Source organism: Apteryx mantelli, chromosome 4 (genome assembly GCF_036417845.1).
Source record: "Apteryx mantelli isolate bAptMan1 chromosome 4, bAptMan1.hap1, whole genome shotgun sequence".
Lineage (NCBI taxonomy): Eukaryota > Metazoa > Chordata > Aves > Apterygiformes > Apterygidae > Apteryx > Apteryx mantelli.
This window is the reverse complement of record NC_089981.1, coordinates 58,974,244-58,996,087: the sequence shown is the minus strand read 5'-3', so window position 1 is coordinate 58,996,087 and position 21,844 is coordinate 58,974,244. Positions and strand designations below refer to the sequence as shown.

The 21,844-nt window shown below is 42.3% G+C and overlaps 1 protein-coding gene and 1 long non-coding RNA gene across 5 annotated transcripts in view; one reads left to right on the top strand and one right to left on the bottom strand.

Moving 5' to 3' along the window:
* Positions 1–11,076: 11,076 nt before the first annotated feature.
* LOC136992087 (uncharacterized) lies at positions 11,077–15,863 on the bottom strand. The gene is made up of 5 exons (XR_010884176.1): positions 15,354–15,863; positions 14,290–14,618; positions 12,821–14,018; positions 12,151–12,228; positions 11,077–11,565 (listed from the first exon to the last, which is right to left on the bottom strand). It is a non-coding gene; the product is annotated as an uncharacterized lncRNA (long non-coding RNA).
* A 1,263-nt stretch (positions 15,864–17,126) lies between these two features.
* PRKD1 (protein kinase D1) overlaps positions 17,127–21,844 on the top strand; it is a 156,857-nt gene continuing 152,139 nt past the window's right edge. For all 4 annotated transcript variants that reach the window (XM_013940461.2, XM_013940463.2, XM_013940460.2 and 1 more), the window contains exon 1: positions 17,127–17,579. In XM_013940461.2, coding sequence (XP_013795915.2) covers positions 17,388–17,579 — 192 coding nt within the window. In that variant the 5' untranslated portion in view covers positions 17,127–17,387. The remainder of the gene's footprint in view (positions 17,580–21,844) is intronic.

The following is a 21,844-nucleotide window of genomic DNA, read 5'->3' as shown; positions in this document are numbered from 1 at the left end:
GACTATTCTGGTGAATACAGAAAAGGAAGCTTATGATGAGAAGCAGCTGCAAGAGTCTACAAAGCTTGTAGATCAATCACCCTAATATTAAAAATGTGAGTCTTTGGAGTGCTGATAAATATAATTAGCTATTTCCTGGACTGCATCACCTGAGACAGGTCAAAGTAATACAGACCAGCTGTTCTATGATCCCCTGACCCCAAATGTCATTGCTACGATTAATGTGAACAAGACAAACAGGACCACCTAGGATTTTAATGGGTTAGGCTTTGCATAAATTCCTGCTCTTCACTACATCGTCAAGGACTTTCACATCTCAGTATCTTAAAAAGAGAAAATATAAAGTCACATAAAACTATTATTTGATCAAATTTCTTCAAGTAAATCCAATTTACAAAATATTTGGAACACGTTTATCTAGATATTTATAAAGAACTCTCCATAGTGATGGGTGCTCAGGTCTGAATTGAAAGAAGCATTTAGGGTTTTCCACCTCCACGTGCACATGCACATGCACATGCACATGCACAGTCTCTTCAGCAAAGTACAAAGCCCTTCTGCCTTGGTAGGAGGCAGGTTGGAGAAGGGCAAGTGGTTATTTTGCTGCTTTAATATTGGTGACACCTGGATTCAGTTCCTGGCTCTCCCACAGACCAGTGTGGTCAGTAATTGATGAGAATCTGTCTCAGCTGTTAAGTGCAGTGCAGTGGTATGAAATTAAGCTTTAAATGAATTAATCTGGGTACTAATAGCGGGCTAACTGCAAAGTGTAAAGCTCAGGTTTATGCTAGTTTAAAGCAAGGCTGGATATCTTTGCTTTCACAGAGTCTCATGAATTACAAATGTACTTCATTCCATGTCCCTGAATAGGGGCATAATAGTTCTGCTCTGTTTTAGAAAGCTGTTGTAAAAACATACTTTGAAACAGTGAGTTATTCAGATAGCTTGATATAAATCCTAAAAAAACTCTATAATAAATTGCTACTCTAATATCTGCAAGGTAGTTGGTGAAATCCACTGACCTGTGTCCTTAGCAAAGATTTGTGTTCAAAGTTGGTCTGAAAAACATGAAGAAAAAGGATATTTTTTCTTACTTCTAGCAATATTAAAAATGGATCCTTGCCCTGAGCCATAAGTACACTGTGAAAATAATGCGGTGGCAAAGGGATGAATAACATTAAAAAAAAATCTATAGCACCCAAGCTGGAATAAATCCCAGAGACGTGTTATCTAGCCACATCACAGAAAAACTTGAATCCGTGTGTTAAAATTGTCCCAGTTAGACACAGTCCTTTTGAAAGCAAAAATCCAGTTCCAGCTGTACAATTGAAATCTAGCAGCAGTTGCTGAATTATGCAGAAATAGGAGGTGGCTTTTCTTTAGAAGTTTTGGAGCAGCTTCCTGAAACTATATTGTTTTGCTTTCATACATCACAAAGTTTATTGAAGAATCTCATTAGCGATGATCAGAAACATAGGAAAAAGCTAAGTTCTTCCTTATGTTGTCTGCCCCAAAGTTGGCTGTAGTTTGCTAATTGAAACAAATACTCTTTAATAAATAAAGTCATCTTTTCTTATTTCAGCACAGCTGAGCCCTATCTACCATAGCAACATTTCTGTGAAGCTGCAGGGTTCAGTCATTACTTTTTTGGTATTAAGGATGTATATTTACATTCATGGACTTGTTGATCTGGTTGCATTATCAGTTTTTAAGTGATTCTTTTTTCAAATTTTAAGTGAATAAGAATTTATTAAAAGTTTACAAAAAGAATTTAGAATCAGGCTAAAATTTGAACAGAATGAAATGTGAAACCCTAAACCAAAACATTAAGCTACCTTTTCTTCACTTCAAATGTCTTACTGCACAGCTGTGCTGAACTTATGGTGACACTGGTAGTGCCCTGAAGACCAGATTCTCTGATTGCCCATAGACATTCACACAGCAAGTTCCAACTCCTACAGCCTACAAAAGGAAACCACCTGATGCAGGGTAATATCTACTGAAAGAAGGAAGAGAGCAGCCTGGATCAGGCTCCTCATTTTTCTTGTTGTACCTATCTGCCCTTGTATGCAGCAGAATCGCACCAAAGGTCTATTCTTTGTCTTATCAGTTGAGTCTCCAGTTGAAGATTGGAGTTGCTCCAGCAACTGTTATATAGAAAACAATATACCTTTTAAGGATAAATTCCATACTCAAAATGGTACTTCAGACTTGACTCATTCCAGGCGGAAGGAGCAGATTCCCTGCAAGTTTTTCTTTAAGGCCAAATACATATCTCGAAATCAAATGGGCACAGGGGTCAGTGCATGCAGTGCCATCTCTGTAGCTCAGAACGTATTTTACATCCTAGTAATGGCCACTCTTGTTCTGCTTTTCTCTCCGTCTCTGTGGGTGCTGGCTGGCTGTGGATAGCCCTACTACCCATTCAGCAAAGGTAAAGTGTTTGGGAAAAAATAAAGAAAAGGGGTGAGGGGAAGTGAATGCAGGGCTGAGTTGGAACTGGTCGCTGATGAATGCCGGATGTTAGAGAGAAATGATGGCATCAGGTGCACAATGCTTGTCATCAACCCATGCTGCAGTTTGTCAATGTCATCTTAGGATGTGATGATATTTGTTGCCATTCAGGCACTATTGATTGGTGTTAGAACAGGGCAGTCACTGTTCTGTCTGGAAAAGGTGTAGCCAGCTTAAGATACTTCTTGAAATGTATCTTATTCCTGCTTTAAGTGTCAAATAAAAGTACCTCTCAGGATCATACATTCAAATTGCCCACTTTGCTCTGTCTCATTTTAAGAATCCATAGAAAAAATCTGTAGCCTGTACAGGCTCCTTTTTATACTTCTTCCTGTAGGAGCTGTGATCCTAGAAGCATTGGCAACTCTTGTTATATTGTACAGGGCTCTTACTCTACAGTTGGATCTTTGTGCTCCACATGAGAATCCAGTGAAGTTCTTTGCTAGTCCTGTTAACTATACAAAACCAATTAGAGGATTGGGCTCTGTATTTGGCATATTAAGACATTCCTTTTTGTTTTTAAGAGGCAAAATGAGTAATTGGTGGCTAGAAGGACACGCACTTGGAGCTTGGTACAGAGAAGACAGTCTTAAATGGTATATTTTTCTATCCTAGCTCAGGAGTTATTAGACAGCACATTCCTAAGAACTGAGAAATAGATTTTATAGACCTGTAGAAGAGAGATTTCAGAGACAAATGTATTACTGTGTCTTTACATCATAGACATAGAATGTTACCCTGATACTTTCATGTTGAACCTAATAATGTATAGCATAAAATGTACATCTTTCAGAAAATCATTCACTGTTGTTTGGGATATATCAACATAAGAAGTCCTCCACTTCCTTTGAGAAATTCCAAGATGCTGGATGAAAAAGTGTACCTTACTTCTGCATGTTTGGTTTGAACTTTCAGGTGGTTTTATTTTGTCTTTTTTTAGAAAAAATCCTTTATTCTTTGTGATTTTAGCAGGACTAGCATCAGATTACTTATGCTTTTTTTTAATATTCTCCTATCTGTCTGTCTGTTCATCTGTCTAATCTCACATTGTTATTATATTTTCTTATTATCCCTAAAAGACATTATTATTATCAAGTTATTTTAGAACTCTCTTTACATGCTTCACTGTTTCAGGATCCATTAAATTTAACCAGAATTGAATACAGTTAATCTCTCAGAAATGTCTTCCTACTGCCTTTTACAATTTTCTTGTTTATATAGCCAAGGTTGACAATTCTGCAGCATTGTATGGAACTTTGTGTTGAGATGTTTGTCTACTATGACAAGGAAAATATACACTTTTTCCCCCCTGTGATTAAGCTTAAATTGTGTCTTAAATGAAAAGGCATTTACTTTGCTGTTAATATTCAGCAGTGGAGTCTTTTGTATGTGCAGGGTTTTTTTTGTTATTTTTTAATCTTAGAGTAAGGCACAGGAACAGAGCTTTTGTTTCCAGTGTGTATTTAGTCCAATGAGGTTATCCTATGTAAACATATGATGCAATCTGTGTAAGAGTGAACTTTCATAAGTTATTTACAAGGCTTGTATGGAACAACCTGTAGTGTTCACACAATATATAGTATGTGGTTAAATGGTTTAGCTGTCTTTTATGTTCTGCATATGAAAATGAAATGATATGTTTCTTAATGAAAATTACCAACTGAAAAACTGTAAGATGAAGATAAGATTGCAAGAAAATGTCTGTAGATGAAAGGAAAACACAGTTAGATGAAAGGAAAATACAGTTATAAATATCTTAAAATCTGAACTGCTGAAATGTTAAGGCTAAATTAAAAAGAATCCAAATATTTTAAAGTAAATTTTTTTTATATTTAAGCAATTCCAGTACTCCCTGCAATGAAGTAAAAAGGGAAAACATGTGAAAGATTGCTGGGTGAGTTTTTTTGTACTTATTGTACCTTAAAGTGTAATGCTTTACATTCATAAATAACTGATATGAACACTTCCTACCTGAGTACCCTTTCAGAGTAAGGAGATACCTTTATTGTCTGGAAGCATTTTTAATTAGTTTTAAAAATATGACACCTGCACTGAATGAATGCTAAAAAAGAATCCAAACAGAATATTCCTGTAGGTTATTTCTAATGACAAAGTTATTAATTGTAAACTAATTATTGAAATATTAAAATATAAGGTAGATTTACTAGCACATTAATATAAACAAGGTATCCTAGACAGTGAAGCTGGGTTTGTAGGTAATGTTAACTGCCAGAGCAAATGGCTAAGCCAAGTATCTAAGTAAAAGATTAGACTAGAGAGGCAGGGCTAACTGCAGGTGAGTCACTGCTGTCCCTTTCTCTCCTGGGCAGTCCATGTGAAAGAGTGAAGAATGGCAAGCAAAACTTCTCTGAGATTAGCCTGAGTGATTTCTGGAGCCAACAGGTAACAGCAGTATTTACCAGTGGGAGCATCTGCAAGGGAGGCAAGAGAGAATTCAAAGGTGGGAATACTGCTGCCCAGCCTGAGAAGAGGCAGAGGGAAGTCTAGTCCCAGCCCCAGCACATCAGGGAATGTGAACGGGGCACAGGGTCACAGGACAGCTCAGACTGGAAGGGGCTCAGGGGGTCTCTAGTCCAACCTCCTGCCCAAAGCTGGGCCAGCTGTGAGGTCAGGTCAGGCTGCCCAGGCCTTTATCCAGGCAGGTCTTGAACAGCTCCAGGGATGGAGACAGCACAACCACCGTGTGCAACCTGTTCCACTGCTTGAATGGTGAATCAAAAGTGATCCTGCTGTATAAAGTGGTTACTTCTGGGAAGCAGATAGATACGGTAAAGCTTCCAGATGGAGCCAGGGGTCTAAGGTCAAAGTGCAGCTGGACAAAAGGCCAAACAAAGGGTTTTTCCGCTTGGCACAATTTCTTGCCAAGAGTAGCCCAGGATCAAATACATTGCTGCCTATGTCTACACAGGTGTACCCAGGGCAGTGACCAAGAGACCCAGAAATAGCATCTGTGCTTTGGCTGATTCTTAAGCTAATTCTAATTCATCGTAGTGACTACAGGCAGCAACGGCAGCAGAGAGCCCAGCACCGTCCTCCCTCCTCACATCCCCACATCTGATTTGGCAGTGTTAGAAGTGTGCTCCACAGCACTATCTGGGCTAGGTCCAGATACAAAGAGGTTATAGGGAAGGCTGTCTGGGGATTAAGAGTCTCTGTAGAAAAATTACTGTTACCATGCTGCAAAATAGCTGCAGCAGAGCCATGGGGCCTAAGCAGTGCTATGTCGGCTGTGACTGAGTGCATAGAAGTAAGACTGGCATGTAAGATTAAGGATAGACCAATAAGTTGGGAAAAGGAGTTCTGTCCCACCACTGTGGCAGTTATCTTAACAGTACTAGTAAGTGGGCCAGGGGCAGCAATGGTCTAGGTCATACTGAAAAGAGAGGGACATAGAGCCCTCAGGTTGGGAGGCATCACACTGGCCCTTATGGCAAGCATAAGTGCATAAGTGCTGCGAGGAGGCAGCAGGGCACCAAGTAGGATCGCAACCCTAGACTTCAGGAGAGCAAACTTTGGCCTCTTCAGGGACCTACTTGGAGGAATCCCATGGGTTAGGGCCCTAGAAGGAAGGGGCGTTCAAGAGAGCTGGTTAATATTCAAACATCACCTCCTCCAGGCTCAAGAGCGGTGCATCCCTATGAGTAGGAAGTCAAGCAAAGGAGGCAGGAGACCTGCATGGATGAGCAAGGAGCTCCTGGCAAAACTCAACCAGAAGAAGGAAGTATACAGAAAGTGGAAAGGGGGACAGGCCACTTGGGAGGAATATAGGAACGTTGTGAGAGTATGCAGGGATGCGACGAGGAAGGCTAAGGCCCATTTGGAATTAAATCTGGCTAGAAATGTCAAGGACAGCAAGAAGGGCTTCTTCAAATACATCAGCAGCAAGAGGAAGACTAGGGAAAATGTGGGCCCTTTGCTGAATGGAGTGGGTGCCCTGGTGACAAAGGATGCAGAGAAGGCAGAGTTACTGAATGCCTTCTTTGCTTCAGTCTTTACTGCTCAGGGTAGCCCTCAGGAACCCCAGACCCTGGAGACAAGAGAGAAAGTCTGGAGGAAGGAAGACTTTCCCTTGGTGGAGGAGGAGTGGGTTAGAGATCATTTAAGCAAACTTGACACCCACAAATCCATGGGCCCTGATGGGATGCACCCACGAGTGCTGAGGGAGCTGGCGGATGTCATTGCTAAGCCACTCTCCATCATCTTTGAAAGGTCTTGGAGGACAGGAGAGGTGCCTGAGGACTGGAAGAAAGCCAATGTCACCCTGTTCTTCAAAAAGGGCAAGAAGGAGTATGCAGGGAACTACAGGCCACTCAGCCTCACCTGCATCCCTGGAAAGGTGATGGAGCAGCTCATCCTGGAGGCCATCTCCAAGCATGTGGAGGAAAAGAAGGTGATCAGGAGTAGTCAGCATGGATTCACCAAGGGGAAATCATGCCTAACCAACCTGATAGCCTTCTATGATGGAATGACTGGCTGGGTAGATGAGGGGAGAGCAGTGGATGTTGTCTACCTTGACTTCAGCAGGGCTTTTGTCACTGTCTCCATAACATCGTCAACTCAGGAAGTGTGGGCTAGATGAGTGGAAAGTGAGGTGGATTGAGAACTGGCTGAATGGCAGAGCTCAGAGAGTTGTGATCAGTGGCACAGAGTCTAGTTGGAGGCCTGTAGCTAGCGGTGTCCCCCAGGGGTCAGTCCTGGGTCCAGTCTTGTTCAACTTCTTCATCAACGACCTGGATGAAGGGACAGAGTGCACCCTCAGCAAGTCTGCTGAGGATACAAAACTGGGAGGAGTGGCTGATACGCCAGAGGGCTGTGCTGCCGTTCAGAGAGACGTGGACAGGCTGGAGAGGTGGGCAGAGAGGAACCTCATGAAGTTCAACAAAGGGAAGTGCAGGGTCCTGCACCTGGGGAGGAATAACCCCATGCACCAGTACAGGTTGGGGGTTGACCTGCTGGAAAGCAGCTCTGCGGAGAAGGACCTGGGAGTGCTGGTGGACACCAAGTTAAGCATGAGGCAGCAATGTGCCCTTGTGGCCAAGAAGGCCAATGGTATGCTGGGGTGCATCGGGAAGAGTGTTGCCAGCAGGTCGAGGGAGGTGATTCTCCCCCTCTGCTCAGCCCTGGTGAGGCCACATCTGGAGTAGTGTGTCCAGTTCTGGGCTCCCCAGTACAAGAGGGATGTGGCACTACTGGAGCAAGTCCAGCGAAGGCTTACAAAGATGGTTAGGGGACTGGAGTATCTCTCTTATGAGGAAAGGCTGAGAGAGCTGGGCCTGTTTAGCTTGGAGAAGAGAAGGCTGAGAGGAGATCTTATCAATGTGTACAAGTATCTGAAGGGAGGTTGTCGAGAGGATGGGACCAGACTCTTTTCAGTGGTGCCGAGAGACAGGACGCGAGGCAACGGGCACAAACTGAAACACAGACGCTTCCATCTGAACATGAGGAAAAACTTTTTCACTGTGAGGGTGACAGAGCACTGGAACAGGTTGCCCAGAGAGGTTGTGGAATCTCGTTCTCTGGAGATATTCAAAACGCGCCTGGATGCAATCCTGTGTAATGTGCTCTAGGTGACCCTGCTTGAGCAGGGGGGTTGGACTAAACGATCTCCAGAGGTCTCTTCCAACCTCAGCAATTCTGTGTGATTCTGTGATCTGGTAGGCTGGAGAAAGTTGAGTAACTGGGGGATCCTGCGGGATCCTGCCTTGGCTAGTTCCCATGGCAGGAATAATAAGTAGTGAACCAGGACCCTGTTAAGGTAAAGCACTGCAGAACAGTGAGTTTTGGTGGTTGTGCACAGACTTCATAGCACACATCATGGGCAGGAGGAGACACAGAAAGGGGTGTGAAACAGACTTAGAAAAATAACAGGGGCCAAGGTGATGCCCATTTGATTATCAAATCTTACAAGTATGTAATCCCCAGAAGGAAGGTATTTTAGCACTAATTAAAGGGTCCTTGTTTGCTTTTGCCTGTGTGTCTGAGACAAACAGCTGAAGTAAACTGGTGAATGTAGTTGAGCTGATGTATTTATCAGGCTGTGTTAGTAAAAATGATGCTACATAAACACATGGTATAGGTGGTAAGATAGTGAATATGCATTGACCTGCTGCAGTTCCTAGTTCAATGACTATGACAGCATAGTCATTTCAACTCAGCTAACAGGGGTCTTATAGGGTATGTCTTCCTTACTGTCATGAGAATCCTACAGTAGGAAACCCTTTCCTCTGTTTCTTCTCCTTTCCCGTGAATCTTCCCTCTTTCCCTTTTTACCATTCTCTCTCCTGCAGGTACCTTGGGACCCCCTGCAGCATTCCCTTCCTTCACCCTCTACTCTCCTGTATGAAATACTAGATTCCCCTATATTGTTAATTCTAACTCTAGCTTTTCATTTTTGTGAGGTGGAACCAAAGCAGCAGCAATGACCAACTCAAATAAACTGTAAAAGAATGATGACAATTTGTGTAAGAAATCTGTTGATCCCCTGTTTTTATGGTCAATCTCTCTTATCTCATTAAATCATTATAACTAGAGAAGCTCATAAAGGAGAAAGGAAAGGTGTTTGTTGATTGTCTTGTTTCTATTGTCTCAGTAAATCCAATTATTACCTAAGCCTGTCCATAGTCTAAGTATTCATAAAGCAATCATTAGGAACTTAAGTTAACCATAATTTAGTTTATTCAAATTATTTTGTACACCACGTTCTGTGAGTAAAAACATCAAATCACATAAAAGTATGGTAAAACTAGTCATAGTGGAACAAACCAGTGCCTGACAAGACCAGATCACATCTTTTTAAACACCACATGCAGAAAGTCAGTAGTCATTTCAGAAACATGTAGCTCCTAGACAAATTTGTAGCTCAGTTTTAAAATTGCCTGTGAACCTGTGTCCTTCCCATACTGTCAGATGTTACTTAGATCACAAATAAGACTCTGCCATCCTTAATTATCCTTGGCTGCTCTTCATGCCCTCTACTGTGACATGTCCCATAAGCTGTGGTGACAACTGATGATGGATAGTTAGCAGCTTACACCTCTTCCTTTAGGCCCTATCTGCTCACAGGAATAGTATGACATCCATTCTTACAGGTCAAAGTCATGCATAAATTACAGCATACATATCTGACTCCCCATGGGTAGTAATCTAACTCCCAGGATCAGAGCCTGGATTATGTATTGAACCACTAAAGAATTTCAGTTGGTATTACAAGGAGTCCTGGACAGCAGCCACAAAAATATTAGTGTTAAGTAAGAATATAACAGGTTCCTGATGTGTAAAAGAAAAGTTTATAAATAGGTAGTGTTTGTGTGTATTAATAAATGAGCAGTACTTAAAGGCAATGATGTACCACATTTTCAAGAACTTTGCTGTAATAAAAAATGCATTTAAGTAAAATAAAGTGTAACTGATTTTCAGTAAAATACATTTTTTACTAACTGAATTATCAACCTAGTTAAAAAACTCAAAATGTAAATATACTAGCTGCTTGTTGAAAATTATCCTCAGCTAGATTGTGAAAATCATTTCTGAAGAGGAAACAGCTATTTTACACTATTACAATGTCTGACTATCAGACCTAGAAATTTCAGGTCACTGCAACCCAAAATTCTGTAGAATTGTATCACAGTGATATTCAGGAGACTGTTTAGTGAAATAGTATTACATAAGTGATAAAAAAGTGTGCTTCACACTGAATACACTATTCAGAAATCATCTGGGAAGTAGCATTTCTGAATAAATTGTGTGCTCTTGTCTTCTTTTAAGGTACAATAGCTGCCTCATTTTGAGTATCTTCAGAACTGAAGTACCTCTGAAATTGCAGTTTTAAGCAGCAATGACTGCCTAGTTCTAGAAGTACCATTCTCCTAAGAACCAGGCAGCTAGTGAGGACAATTAGCACAAACATGCACAAGCAATGCCAAGATACTCAGGATAACTTGAATGCATCAGTTATTCTATCATCAAGCCATAACAAACATTCTCCAAAGCATGCTTTGGGGTAACTGGTGCCTGTCCTGGCCTAGAAATTTTCAAGTATAGTTAGGTCAGTTTGGAGTGTAGAGAAAAAAACCAAAACCCATCCTCTTTCTCAAACCAGCACACTTCTTCCTCAAGCAAAAGAAACAGAGTTTGCAGAAGTTTGACATAGGGGAGCTTAATAGTTAAACACATGCAATCTTTTGTATCCTATTTTAATCTTAGGCTACTTTGTATATCCATGGCCAGTTTGCCCAGAGATAAGTTTTTGTAGGCAGGAAACAGTTTTGTCAGCCTAAGTCAGAGTTGAACTTCTTTTCCCAAGAGAGGACGAAATTCAAAAATCTGAAATTTTTGTTCATAAAAATACTAAATTGAATTGGCTCAGATTTAAAATGTTTTACATTTTTAACTTTTATATTTTTAAATATTTTGTACTAATTATCTAAATCTTTTATGAGAAAGTCATGGAAGATATTACTCCAAAACTTTCTTTTTAGAAATACTGAAACAATTTCAAAAATTGGAAACATTTTCAAAAAAAAAAAAAAAAACACAGTTCAGGAGACTCACTGACAGTATTCACACCAACCATTTAAATCTTAAAATGTCATAATTTCTTCATGGAAGTAAATGGTTCATTAGAAAACCCCTAACAACTTCTATGGCTAACCTCTGCTTCTTCTCTCCAAATAAATACACAGGAGCTTATTTATGAAACCTTTTTCTAGTATTTGAGATGTCAGTTCCATTTAATTTAGCAGTTCAACCCCTAACCCAGTACTGATTCCAGATCCAATGTCACCTGCCTTTCCAACTCTAGTATCCTTTTCTTTTCCATCTCTAGTATCCTTTTCTTTTCCATCACTGCCTCCACACTTCTTCCCAAATCTCATTTCATTGTATGTACCAGTCTATTCTTCTCTCTCTCCCATGGTTCAGTTTTTTAAACACTCTGCTTTTGAACTAGCAACCTTCCTCTCCAACGCTGTCTTGTTCAGAAGAAAAGTTACAGCAACATGCAGTCCACTTTAAGCATCCAGTCTACAGCATCTGAAAATAGCAGACACAAAGAAAAATTGGTGTCACTCTTGTTGACCTGTGCTTAATAAAGCATGTTTTGTTGTTCAGTAAGAATGGCACAGTCTGTGTTCAACTGTAGAAGCGGGAAAAGCTCAACCATTCTTAATATAAACAGATTTGGCAGAAATTTCAGTGTTAAAATCTAAGTTTGTATAGAGAATATGTAAAGTGCATCTCTAACACAAGAGTTACCACTTGCAAAATTTGTGATTTCTGCTCAAGTTTGTAAGTAGGAACAGCCAATATATTATCTGCATTTTGCAGACCATAACAGAATGAAAAGTGGCTTCTGGAAGTGTTGATCCACTGTCAACACAAAGGGAAAGATATATTGGATAATGCAGTTGTCCATAATGCCTTCTTTGCAAGCAAGTGGCTAGCACAATAACATTGTTAATAACAATGAAAAAAAAAAAGCCACTAGGCTTATTTAGGGAGACAAGAACTTACATAGTATTTAGATATATTTCAAATAGTGTCTGGTGGATGATAAACCTAAAATATTAGGTTGTTTAGATATCTGGCTGAAGCAACCGCAAAACTGTTAACACTCACCTTTGAGGGTTAATGGATGGGTGAGATACTGGAAGACTCAAGAGTGGGGTAGAAAGGTATTTAGGGAATTACTGATGCCTGGAAGCAATCAGGAACAACACAAAAAATATTTGTAAATACTGGAAGATAACAGCGATATGATTATCCAGCCAACATCAATTTGTTTTAAAGGACAAATCATGACAAACCACTCAGATTTCTTTCTATAACAGAGCATAAGCAGTAGGTGTGATGTATTTTGACTGATGAGGTTTTTAACAGTCTTATAAGCTGTTCTCGTATGCAAACAGAGCAAATCAGGCTGGGAAGAACATAGTATAAAGCGGACATAAAACTGATTATGTAATAATACCCAAAGAGTATGGTTGTGTCAAAATGAAAAGACATGTTGAATGGAATTCCACAGAAGTCTGTCTTTCATCCAGTTCCATTCAATTCTTTACTAATGACTTGCATGATGATTATACCTATCAAATTTATGGATTATACAGAAAGGAGATGGAGTGAAAATGCAGTGGAAGCACTTGTGATTAGAATTCAAATGATATAAATAAATTGGTGCAAAGGTCTGGAAAAGTAGGATGGGATTCTATAAAGATACATGCAATGTAGTATGCTTATGTACGAATAATGAACTACAGATATACAGAAATGGTTTCAAAATAATTACCTAGCAGGAAGAGATCTGGAGTTTATACTGGACCACACTGAAGGCAAGTTGATATGTCGAGAAGCTGGACTGTTTAAAAAAATAGTGCAATGCCTTATCAATGCGGTAAGCCTAGAGCTGTGGTTCAGGAGTGTCTGAGATGAGAGAAGGCTTGGAAACATAAAGAAATTGTAGTGGTAGAATGCAAATATGGGAATCAGTCTGATTCAACAAAAGTGTTTTTGCCCACTTTAACATATGATCTGTTGTTGCAGGCTAAGGAGGTAAATTTTCAAGGATAAAAAGCTGTTGTTATCTTCAGCAGTGGCTTGAAGAACTCCTTCTTCATCAGTAGGCTCCTGTTCTGTTTGGAGCAGCCTATGGAGTCCAGCAGAGGCAAACAGGTGGAGCTGACGTAAGGAACAAAGGCTTTATGCTAACTCACTTTCTTTCTAGACAGAAAATGCCTTCTTTCTTAGGTAGAAAAGATACACTTCTTTCAGGGGAGGAAGGAAGATGACTTTCTCTACATCTGTACATGTGTGCTGTCAAAGAAAAAAAAATCTGCCTGCTTTTTTTGGAGCTCATTGAGAACATAACTAAAGGCCAATCATTCTCACAGTTAAAATTCGTGCTTTATTTCCAGTCTCACTTTCTCTGTAGCTTCCAGAAATTGTTTCTTCTTAATCCTTTCTCTGCTTTAGCCTTGCTCTTTTCTCCTTGCCGAGATACACTATACTATCAAGTAACCTATTTTTCAAATATTGATCCCAGAACAGGATATGATATTCCACTATCTGTCTCACAAGTCCAATAGTAATTATCTCATAGTAATATCTTTGTTCTACTCTCTATGTAAACATCTCAAGACTAAATTTTAGGACTGAATTTTAATTCAGCTACTTTGACCTTAAAACTAACAGTCTGTCTGTCCATCTGTATTTGTCAAAGGCATTGGTCTTACAGCATATTCTCCATTCTTTAGGTATGTCCTGGTTTATTCTTTCAGGTGTTTGTTCTTAGATTTTTTTTTAATTAGCACACATGCACCATATGATTGCTTGTGCTAAAGAGCAAAAAGATAAATGGATAGCTGACTGGTCAAAAGGGACCAGTTACAGATGAAGAAAAGCAGAAATCCAGCAATAAGACCTTCATGAAGGGGATGATTCTTATTCCCAGGGGATAGAACAGAATTCCATCTATACAATGTAGTAAGCTGAAAGAAAAGGAGAAAGATAACTTCAGAAAGGCATCTAACTGGAACAGGATGGAGGTCAAGTATACAATCCATAAGAACCTATAAAGAACAATATTCTCTTTCATACTGTAGTAATACAGAATAATTTGAAATATTACAGCAATAAAGCTTGAAATTAAGCCCCTGGTTGTGCAATACACATGTGCAACAAAAGCAGTCCTATGCCAAGAATTGCTGACATCGTGTCGAGTTTAATGTGCATATGCTGCCAACAGGTAAGGCTCTGTACCTTGGGAGTAGCTGGGACAGGTCTTCATAATTTGATTTTACAGTGGGACTGTCTCCAGACTGCCCTTCTCCTGTGTGTACTTAGATGCATAAACTGTGCAACCATGCGTGGTAAACTCATTTTACTTCTGTACGTTCTTGTGGGAGTTCATGTATTGCTTAGTTGATCTGTGCAGTGAAACCCAAACTTCCAGAGGTTTTCAAGGACCAGCTGTGCATGCACAGAGTGGCTCAACCAGGCATGCACACTGTATCAGGTCACATGGAGGAGAACAGATTGTAGTGGATGGTCTTTTCTCCTCCCTGGCATCAGAACAATAATTCTCCCATCTGGAAGGATAACGAAATAGAGGATGTTTCAGTCAGTACAACAGGTCAGGTTGTATTCAGGATCACATCATCTGATTTCACTAAATCTTTTTATAAATAGCATTTGAATATGATTGGCTGACACAGTGTTGAAGAAGTCCTGCCCATATCTATTCTGATTACAAACATGCATTCAACATATCAGATGCACCTATCAAGTAACTCAGCAACCTACAACTTTTTAAAAATGTGATAATCTTTCCCAGTGAAGATAACCCTGTAACTGTCCACACAATCAAGTATGTGGATCTGTGAGTGCCTAATGACCCTATGAGCTATATAATTAAATTTCACATAGATAAGAAAAACAAGGATATATCACTGTCAGTCTTGCTACTGTGTAATAATTTCCTGGGGGATGTTAGCTTTGATGCTGGTGACTTACCCACCCTGGCTGCTCTGTAGCACTGCATCTCCTCTCTGGTTGTTTTAGAGTGGCAGAAAAGCTGTAACACTGCACGGTAGCTAATGCCATGGCTGACTATCATTTTCCACTCTTCCCCTTGAAAGCCAAAGGTTTTATGTTGTGAAATGCTAAGTTACGTGATCCCATAATTAAATATGGCAAAGGCAGGAAAAGGGAGACAGCTCACTGCCCCATTACCATCAGAACCACATCTGCATTTGTCCCAGTGAGCTGCAAGGAAGAGGCACTCTGAAAGTAGCTGGTGACACTTTACTGTGTTGAGGGCTCACCTGGACAATGAAGCAGTTCTGTAGGATCTTCTAGCATGCTTCTTCCAACAGCTGAGAAGTGGATGGACTTGAAACTGCAGTGTCCAGAAAAACTTCCTTCCAGCTACATGAGGTGGCCCTGGCCTCGCATTTGCATTTGAACTTGTGAGGGCCATTCAGGGATGGCACTTTGACCTCACATGCTCTTCCTGCTATAGATTCACGTATGGGTGGATCTCACAGTTCTCCCATGCTCGCTGCTGTACAGAGTAGCTGGCTGAGCCACAGGCTGATGAGAAGCTTGCAGTAGTTATAATGCCTCGGCAGTTTTAGATCTGAGAGCATAAATGTACATACACCAAAAAATCCAAGCATCAAAATAACCAGTACATGCAGAACTGTTAGGGAACTGCCTCTCATAATGGTAACCAGTATAGCTGGGGTACAATACTGAAAGCATTAATTCCTAAGGAAACGGTGTAGACAACAGCAACATTAGGTTTGATTTTCAACAGCAAAACCAAAGGATATGGTTGAAAATGCTTTATACTCCTAGGGTAATAAGAAAATCTGCTAAGTGGGACTAATAATCATCTCAGTATAGTGTGCTGACGTTTTCATCAGACGTGGTATTTTGTAGAAGACAGATTAAAATTAACAATTTAAAAAGCAAATTTGCTGAAGAATAAACTGGCTCCAAAACTATATAGACAATAAAGTGTTGTGTGTGTGCAAATCCCAGGTGTGAAATAAGCAGACTATAGTAAATTGTGACCTAATAAAACAGATGCTCTCAGTGAAACAACATTGTAACTGTACATTTGGTCAAAAAAAGTACTTTGTAAAAAAACCAAGTAAATGCGTGGGATCAGCCTCTACCTACAAACATGCATTTACAACTGCCATGCTTACAGGTGCCATATGAAAAACTCAAGAGTTTCTCCTTTGGCGTCTGAGGTATTGACAGTTCCTTTTCCCAACGATTTAACAGATCCCCAAGTGGAGATTAGGATTTTTTTAATTTTTTTTTTGAGATTAAATGTCACCTGCCAACACATTGTGCATATGGATAGGACTTGCACTGATCCTGAAAGTCTGGAAGAATACCTCATCCTGGTTTTAGGTGGCAGGGAGCTCCATCTCAGCACCCACCATATGTGAAACTGGATGCTGCTTAGAGAAGATATGGGTGCAAGTTTTTCCCCATCTCTTCCCTGTGGATAGGCCTGACAGGGGGCTCCCGGAGGAGGTGCCGGTCGAGCAGAAGGAGCCAGGGACGGGCAGAAGCTCCCACTCCCACGCGTATCTCCCCACCCTCGCACGGGATCAGCTGCTGCCACCCAGCCCTGAGGAGCCCACAGCGCTGCCTCGAAGCGAGGGAAAATCCACAGCTTCCTCAGGCTCTGCCTCCACCTGCCACCAGCTGCGGCCGGGGCGGGCGCAGAGGGCGGCGAAGCCGGGGTGAAGGCGGCTTTGAAGGTATCGCACAGCGGAGGGTGACAGGGAAGGGGGGACGCCGTTGGCCCGGGCAGGCTCTTCCCCCCGGGACCGGGACCGGGGCGGGAGGGGAGGCCGGGGCGGCGGGGCGCCGAGTCCCGCGGGCGCCGAGGCGGCGGCGCGTCCTGGCGCGGAGGCACCCGCCGGCCGCGGGGCGATTTCAGCGCCGAGACCGGGCGCCGCGGCCGCCGTGTGGCGGCGGCGCGGCGCGGCGGAGCTCCCGGCGCGGCCCGGCGCGGCGGAGGGCGCGGCGCGGCCCGCCCCCGCGCCGCGCACAGCGCCAACAGCCGGAGCGGCGGCACCACCTCGCCGGCGCTGGGCCCGGCTCCCCCCTCGCCGCGCGCCTCTCTCGCCGCCTTTTCCTGTCTGCATCCTCCCCGGCCCTCCGCCCCCCCTCGCCATTTTCGCCCGGGAGGAGCTCGGCGGGACTTCCCTGAAACTTCGCCGGGAGCTCGCCCGGCGCCTCCGCGGCGGCCGCGAAGTTTTCACCGCGCTGCCCGCGCCCCTCTCGCTGCCGCCCGCCCGCCCGCGGCGCCCCGGCGGGAAGTCCTCTCCTCGATGAGCGCCCCTCCGGCGATCCGGCCGCCCAGCCCTCTGCCGCCGCCGCCGGGGGCTGCTCCCGGCGGCGGCGTCGCCTTCCACCTCCAGATCGGGCTGAGCCGGGAGCCGGTGCTGCTGCTGCAGGACTCCTCGGGGGACCTCAGCCTTGCCCACGTCCGGGAAATGGCTTGCTCCATTGTCGACCAGAAGGTAAGAAGAAATCCCCAATCGGAGGCCCGCGGGCGCTGCTCTTGCCTGTGAACTTTCCTCTCCCCGGCGACTCGGCTCCGGGGCTGAGGAGACGGCCCGCAACTTTCCCGCGGCTCTGCTCCTCTGCCGCCCTCCCCTCGCCCCCTGCCCTCCCCGCCGCCCGGTCCCGGTGCCGACAAGGCTCCGTGCGGGATGCTGGCACGAGAGCTTGGGTTTTATTTTGTTGGCAAGGGACGCAATTACCTGTATTAATAGCTGTTATTAAAAACAAACCCTGGCCGGATCTATCTGCCTGCTTTTTAATGCTTCGGAAGGCGGGGGGAGGGGAGGGGGTAGAAACCTGTCAGCCGCGATAGCAGCGCGGCGCCCTGGGGCAGTTTGTATGTTGTCCCAGGCTCTGCTGGGAGAGGAAACTTTCCACTTAAAAAAACCACCACCAACAACAACCGCACACCAACAAGGAAAAGCCAACCCCGACAGCCCAGGATTCACAGCGGCGTGCGGCGCTCCGCACCCTTTCCCCCTTGCCGGGCAGCGCGGGTGCCCCCCGCGCCCCGCGGCGACACCCGCCCCGGGCGCGGAGCTGGGGCGGCCCCCGGGGGACGCCGGGCCGGGCCGGGGGCGCCGCCGGTGCTGCCCCTCGGCCACGCCGAGGCTTGTGCGAGCTGCGCGGGGGGCGGGGCGGGGCGGGTCGCACCGCAACGACCCCGCGTCCCGCTCCGCTGCCAGCAGCCGCCGCGGGCAGCGCGGGGCCGCGAGGGTCTGCGAAGGGGCCGCGGCCCCGGGGGCGGCAGTGCCTCGGCGCGGGGCCGCGGCTGGAGGGGCGGCACTTACCGCACTGCTCCCCGAAACTGCGGCGTCACGAGACAAGAGTTGGCCACGGGTCTGGCGCGACTCGCGCGGCGGCCCCAGATCCACGTCGCTTGCGTCTGCTCTGGATCGCCGCTGGATCGCCCCTTGTCGTTTCGCGTTTCTGTGCTTTAACGAGCTTTATGTGTTTTACTGTACCGCGTATGTTGTGTGAAAGACCCACGTAAAAGTATCGTAATGATTTTAAGGGCTAAAAAGTAAGACTGCCAGATATTCAGGTTGTTTATAATGGGAATTTTTTTTTTAACCGCTTGTTTTTACTGAGGTAAGATAGTTTCAGACTTTTTTTTTTTGATAGTTTTGCTCTAGGTCTGTTTGTAGAGTCTGTCATCTGAACCCTCACTGAAGAGGGTGAACTTTCCCTTTTTTTGCAACTAATAACATGTTTTCAAAGTGGTGTGAAATATGCAGCTTCATTTTTTAATTCTGTATTTTTCTTAGTTTAAGAAAGGCTTACGTGCTTCATTAAGTTAAATTCTGAAGAAAGACATACCCTCCGTTTAACATTACTGTATTTGCTTTCAAAGCTAGGCCAAAATTTGTTGCTTCATCACACAGAAGTCATATACAGGTTAAATACTTTTAATAAGTATATAAGTTTTGTATGTGTGTGTATAAATATGTTTTTATATATGGTTTATAATGGTTACATATATAAGCTTATATATGTAACCATTTATGTTATTATACTAGCAATAATGTAAATATGCTAAGATTGTTGCATTCGTTTATATTCTTGTGCTTAAGTAGCATATACATTTCATTGTTATATTATGCCCAAGTCTAATCTTTCGTATTTCCTTATTTCCTAACAATGTATCATTGTCTAAAGAAAAGTAAAAGTGTTGCCTTGTCCTCCAAGAGTCAGACTTAATTAAGTACTGGCATAAAAAATTGGAACACCTTAATTTGTTGCAGCTTACCGACTATGTCTTTTTTTGAAAGACGTAATCATTTTGGTGCTTTCTACAGGATGTAATTGAATGAGAAGCTCTCTTCTAGTCACAGCCCGTCAGAGCCCAAATTACTGCTTTTTCCAAGGCCTTTGAGAAGAAAGTGATTCAAGGAAAGGGAAAATTAAAAGGCTTTTTTTTTTTTTTTTTTTTTTTCAGATGGTGGCCTATCTACTCTACAGATTAATTTGTGTGTTATTAATCCTGAGCAATTTTGTTTTAAGTTTAAATCTGCAAGTATGCATGTATATATAATTTCACTAACATGCATCATTTCATTACACATAATGAGTTTGTTTGCATGTACAAAGTTACTCTATATTGGCAGAGACCTTCTTTTTAGAAAAGTTACATGGGTTTCTAGAACCATTACGAGGTAACTCTTTTTATGTATTATAGATTAATGCTCTTCTCTTTTCCTGAAATGATTTAAAATCCTGGTTACCCTTGGTATTATGAGAAATACTGGTTTTCTTGTCTCGGTTAAGAAGGAGTCTGTACTGTAGTGTGATCTTTAAACAAAATATTCATTATTTTCAAGTTTCTTTGGGGGTAATGAAGTAGGTAGATGGTACCTCGCAGGTAACAGTTTTGTCCTGAAGTCACTCTTTGGTCTGGAAGAGAAGATGTGATTTTGTTATTTTCTTTAGCAGTCCTATTAGACTGTTAAAATCAACTGTCTCTCTACCATGGTACTATTAAAGTGGTGAGCAAGAGGATTGCATAAATACTTAATTTTAGGATTGTGCTGACTTATTTTCAGGATCAGTTTCAGATGATCTGTTTATAGAGAACCTCATTCATGGTAATGTGGGTATACCTGAATATATATACCTGCATATATGATATTTATGACCCTTATTTTGCACAGATTTATAAACCAACTTAGTGCTACACAAAATTTATCTGAACTAAACTTCTTACAATTTGCAGACTAGAGCACATATATGCCTGAGCAGGATGTGACTAGTTCTTATCTGTATAGAGGGGTGTGTGTGTGTGTGTGTGTGTGTGCGCACGTGTGTGTGTGTGTGTGTTTGTGTGCACACATACATATATATGTTATTGCTAGCTATAATATACAGTATTTGCATATGTTTAGATTAATAGACTTTAATTATAGCATCTAAAGTTTAAAGTTTATGTTTTCTAATTTTGGATGAGAGTCTGATTACAGTAATAATAATAGTATATTATATATTAAATATATATTAGCATATATTATATAACTTATATGACATGAAAAATGGAATGAGTAAAGAGCATGTCTTTCTCCATTGTCAACGAAAAGCATTCTTTCGGGAATATCATCCTGAGATAGCTGTATGGAAATTTTCTTAGCAAGTCTGAAGATGAAATGGAACGTGTCAGTTTTGGGCATAAATTCAAACACATTTGAATCTGTTAAGAACTGCTCTGAAGACAACTGAATTTGATTCCCTTGAGTTTGTGTGTTTTGTTTGTCTTTGCTAGAAGCAGTGATACGAACACCTTGAGACTTGTTCATGTGGGGTTATTTGTTCTTCAGCTGAAATGGAATTTTAGCATTTAAATTATGATGTAGTTAACAAGAAATGAGAATCAACTGCAAAATGTGTGTTGGTGTTTGACTTCTAGGCTTACTCTTTCACAAGAGGAGTGGGAGAGTATCGTAAAATACAGTCTTTATTTTCTGAAGATAAATAGTTGGAATTGTTGCCCTTTATGGGTTAACTGCACACAATGAAACCACTTTTCCAGGGTGAAAGTAAAATGCAAAGCACACTGAGTAGTAAACTGTATATTGTTAACTAAAAGGCTCACATTACCAAAGACTTTTTTTTTAATTTTACATTTTCAGCAGTTTAAATCCAAATACATACAATTTTAATACAAAGGTGAAAAGTGTTATTTACATTTTCTGATTTGTTGAAACTACTTGTCACGTTTAGCATCTCATATGTGACATGCTGGAGAATTGCACTGGCATTGTCAAGTTTCGAAAACTTTGAGTTCTCAAACAAATGCACAATGAAATTATTTGACATGAGAATATGGATTTTATAAAGCAGCCCTCACTTAAGGTCAGACATTGCCTAGGCCTTCAGCATTTGAAGACAGAGAAGCTGCCAGCAGTAGGACTGTAGTCTCAAACAACAAGATACTGTGTCACCTCTCGAGCTCCGCATGGCTGGCGGCCCGGGGGCTCTTGTGCGGTGAGCTCTGGAAGCTTGAGCCAGCTTGAATATGGACACAACTAGTGCCATAGGAGTATTAGGCTGCTTTTCTGTGCGGGGGTGTGTGTTTTAGTGTCTTTTTAAACAAAGCCAGACAAAACAACATTTGATCCTCACAGGCTTATCCTCCTACTTAAGTGTACATCAGATTGCCTTCTAAAAATTGCATTGTAGATGGTTCCCTAATTTGTATAGTACGGAAATTTCAGTCAAAAATATTACAATA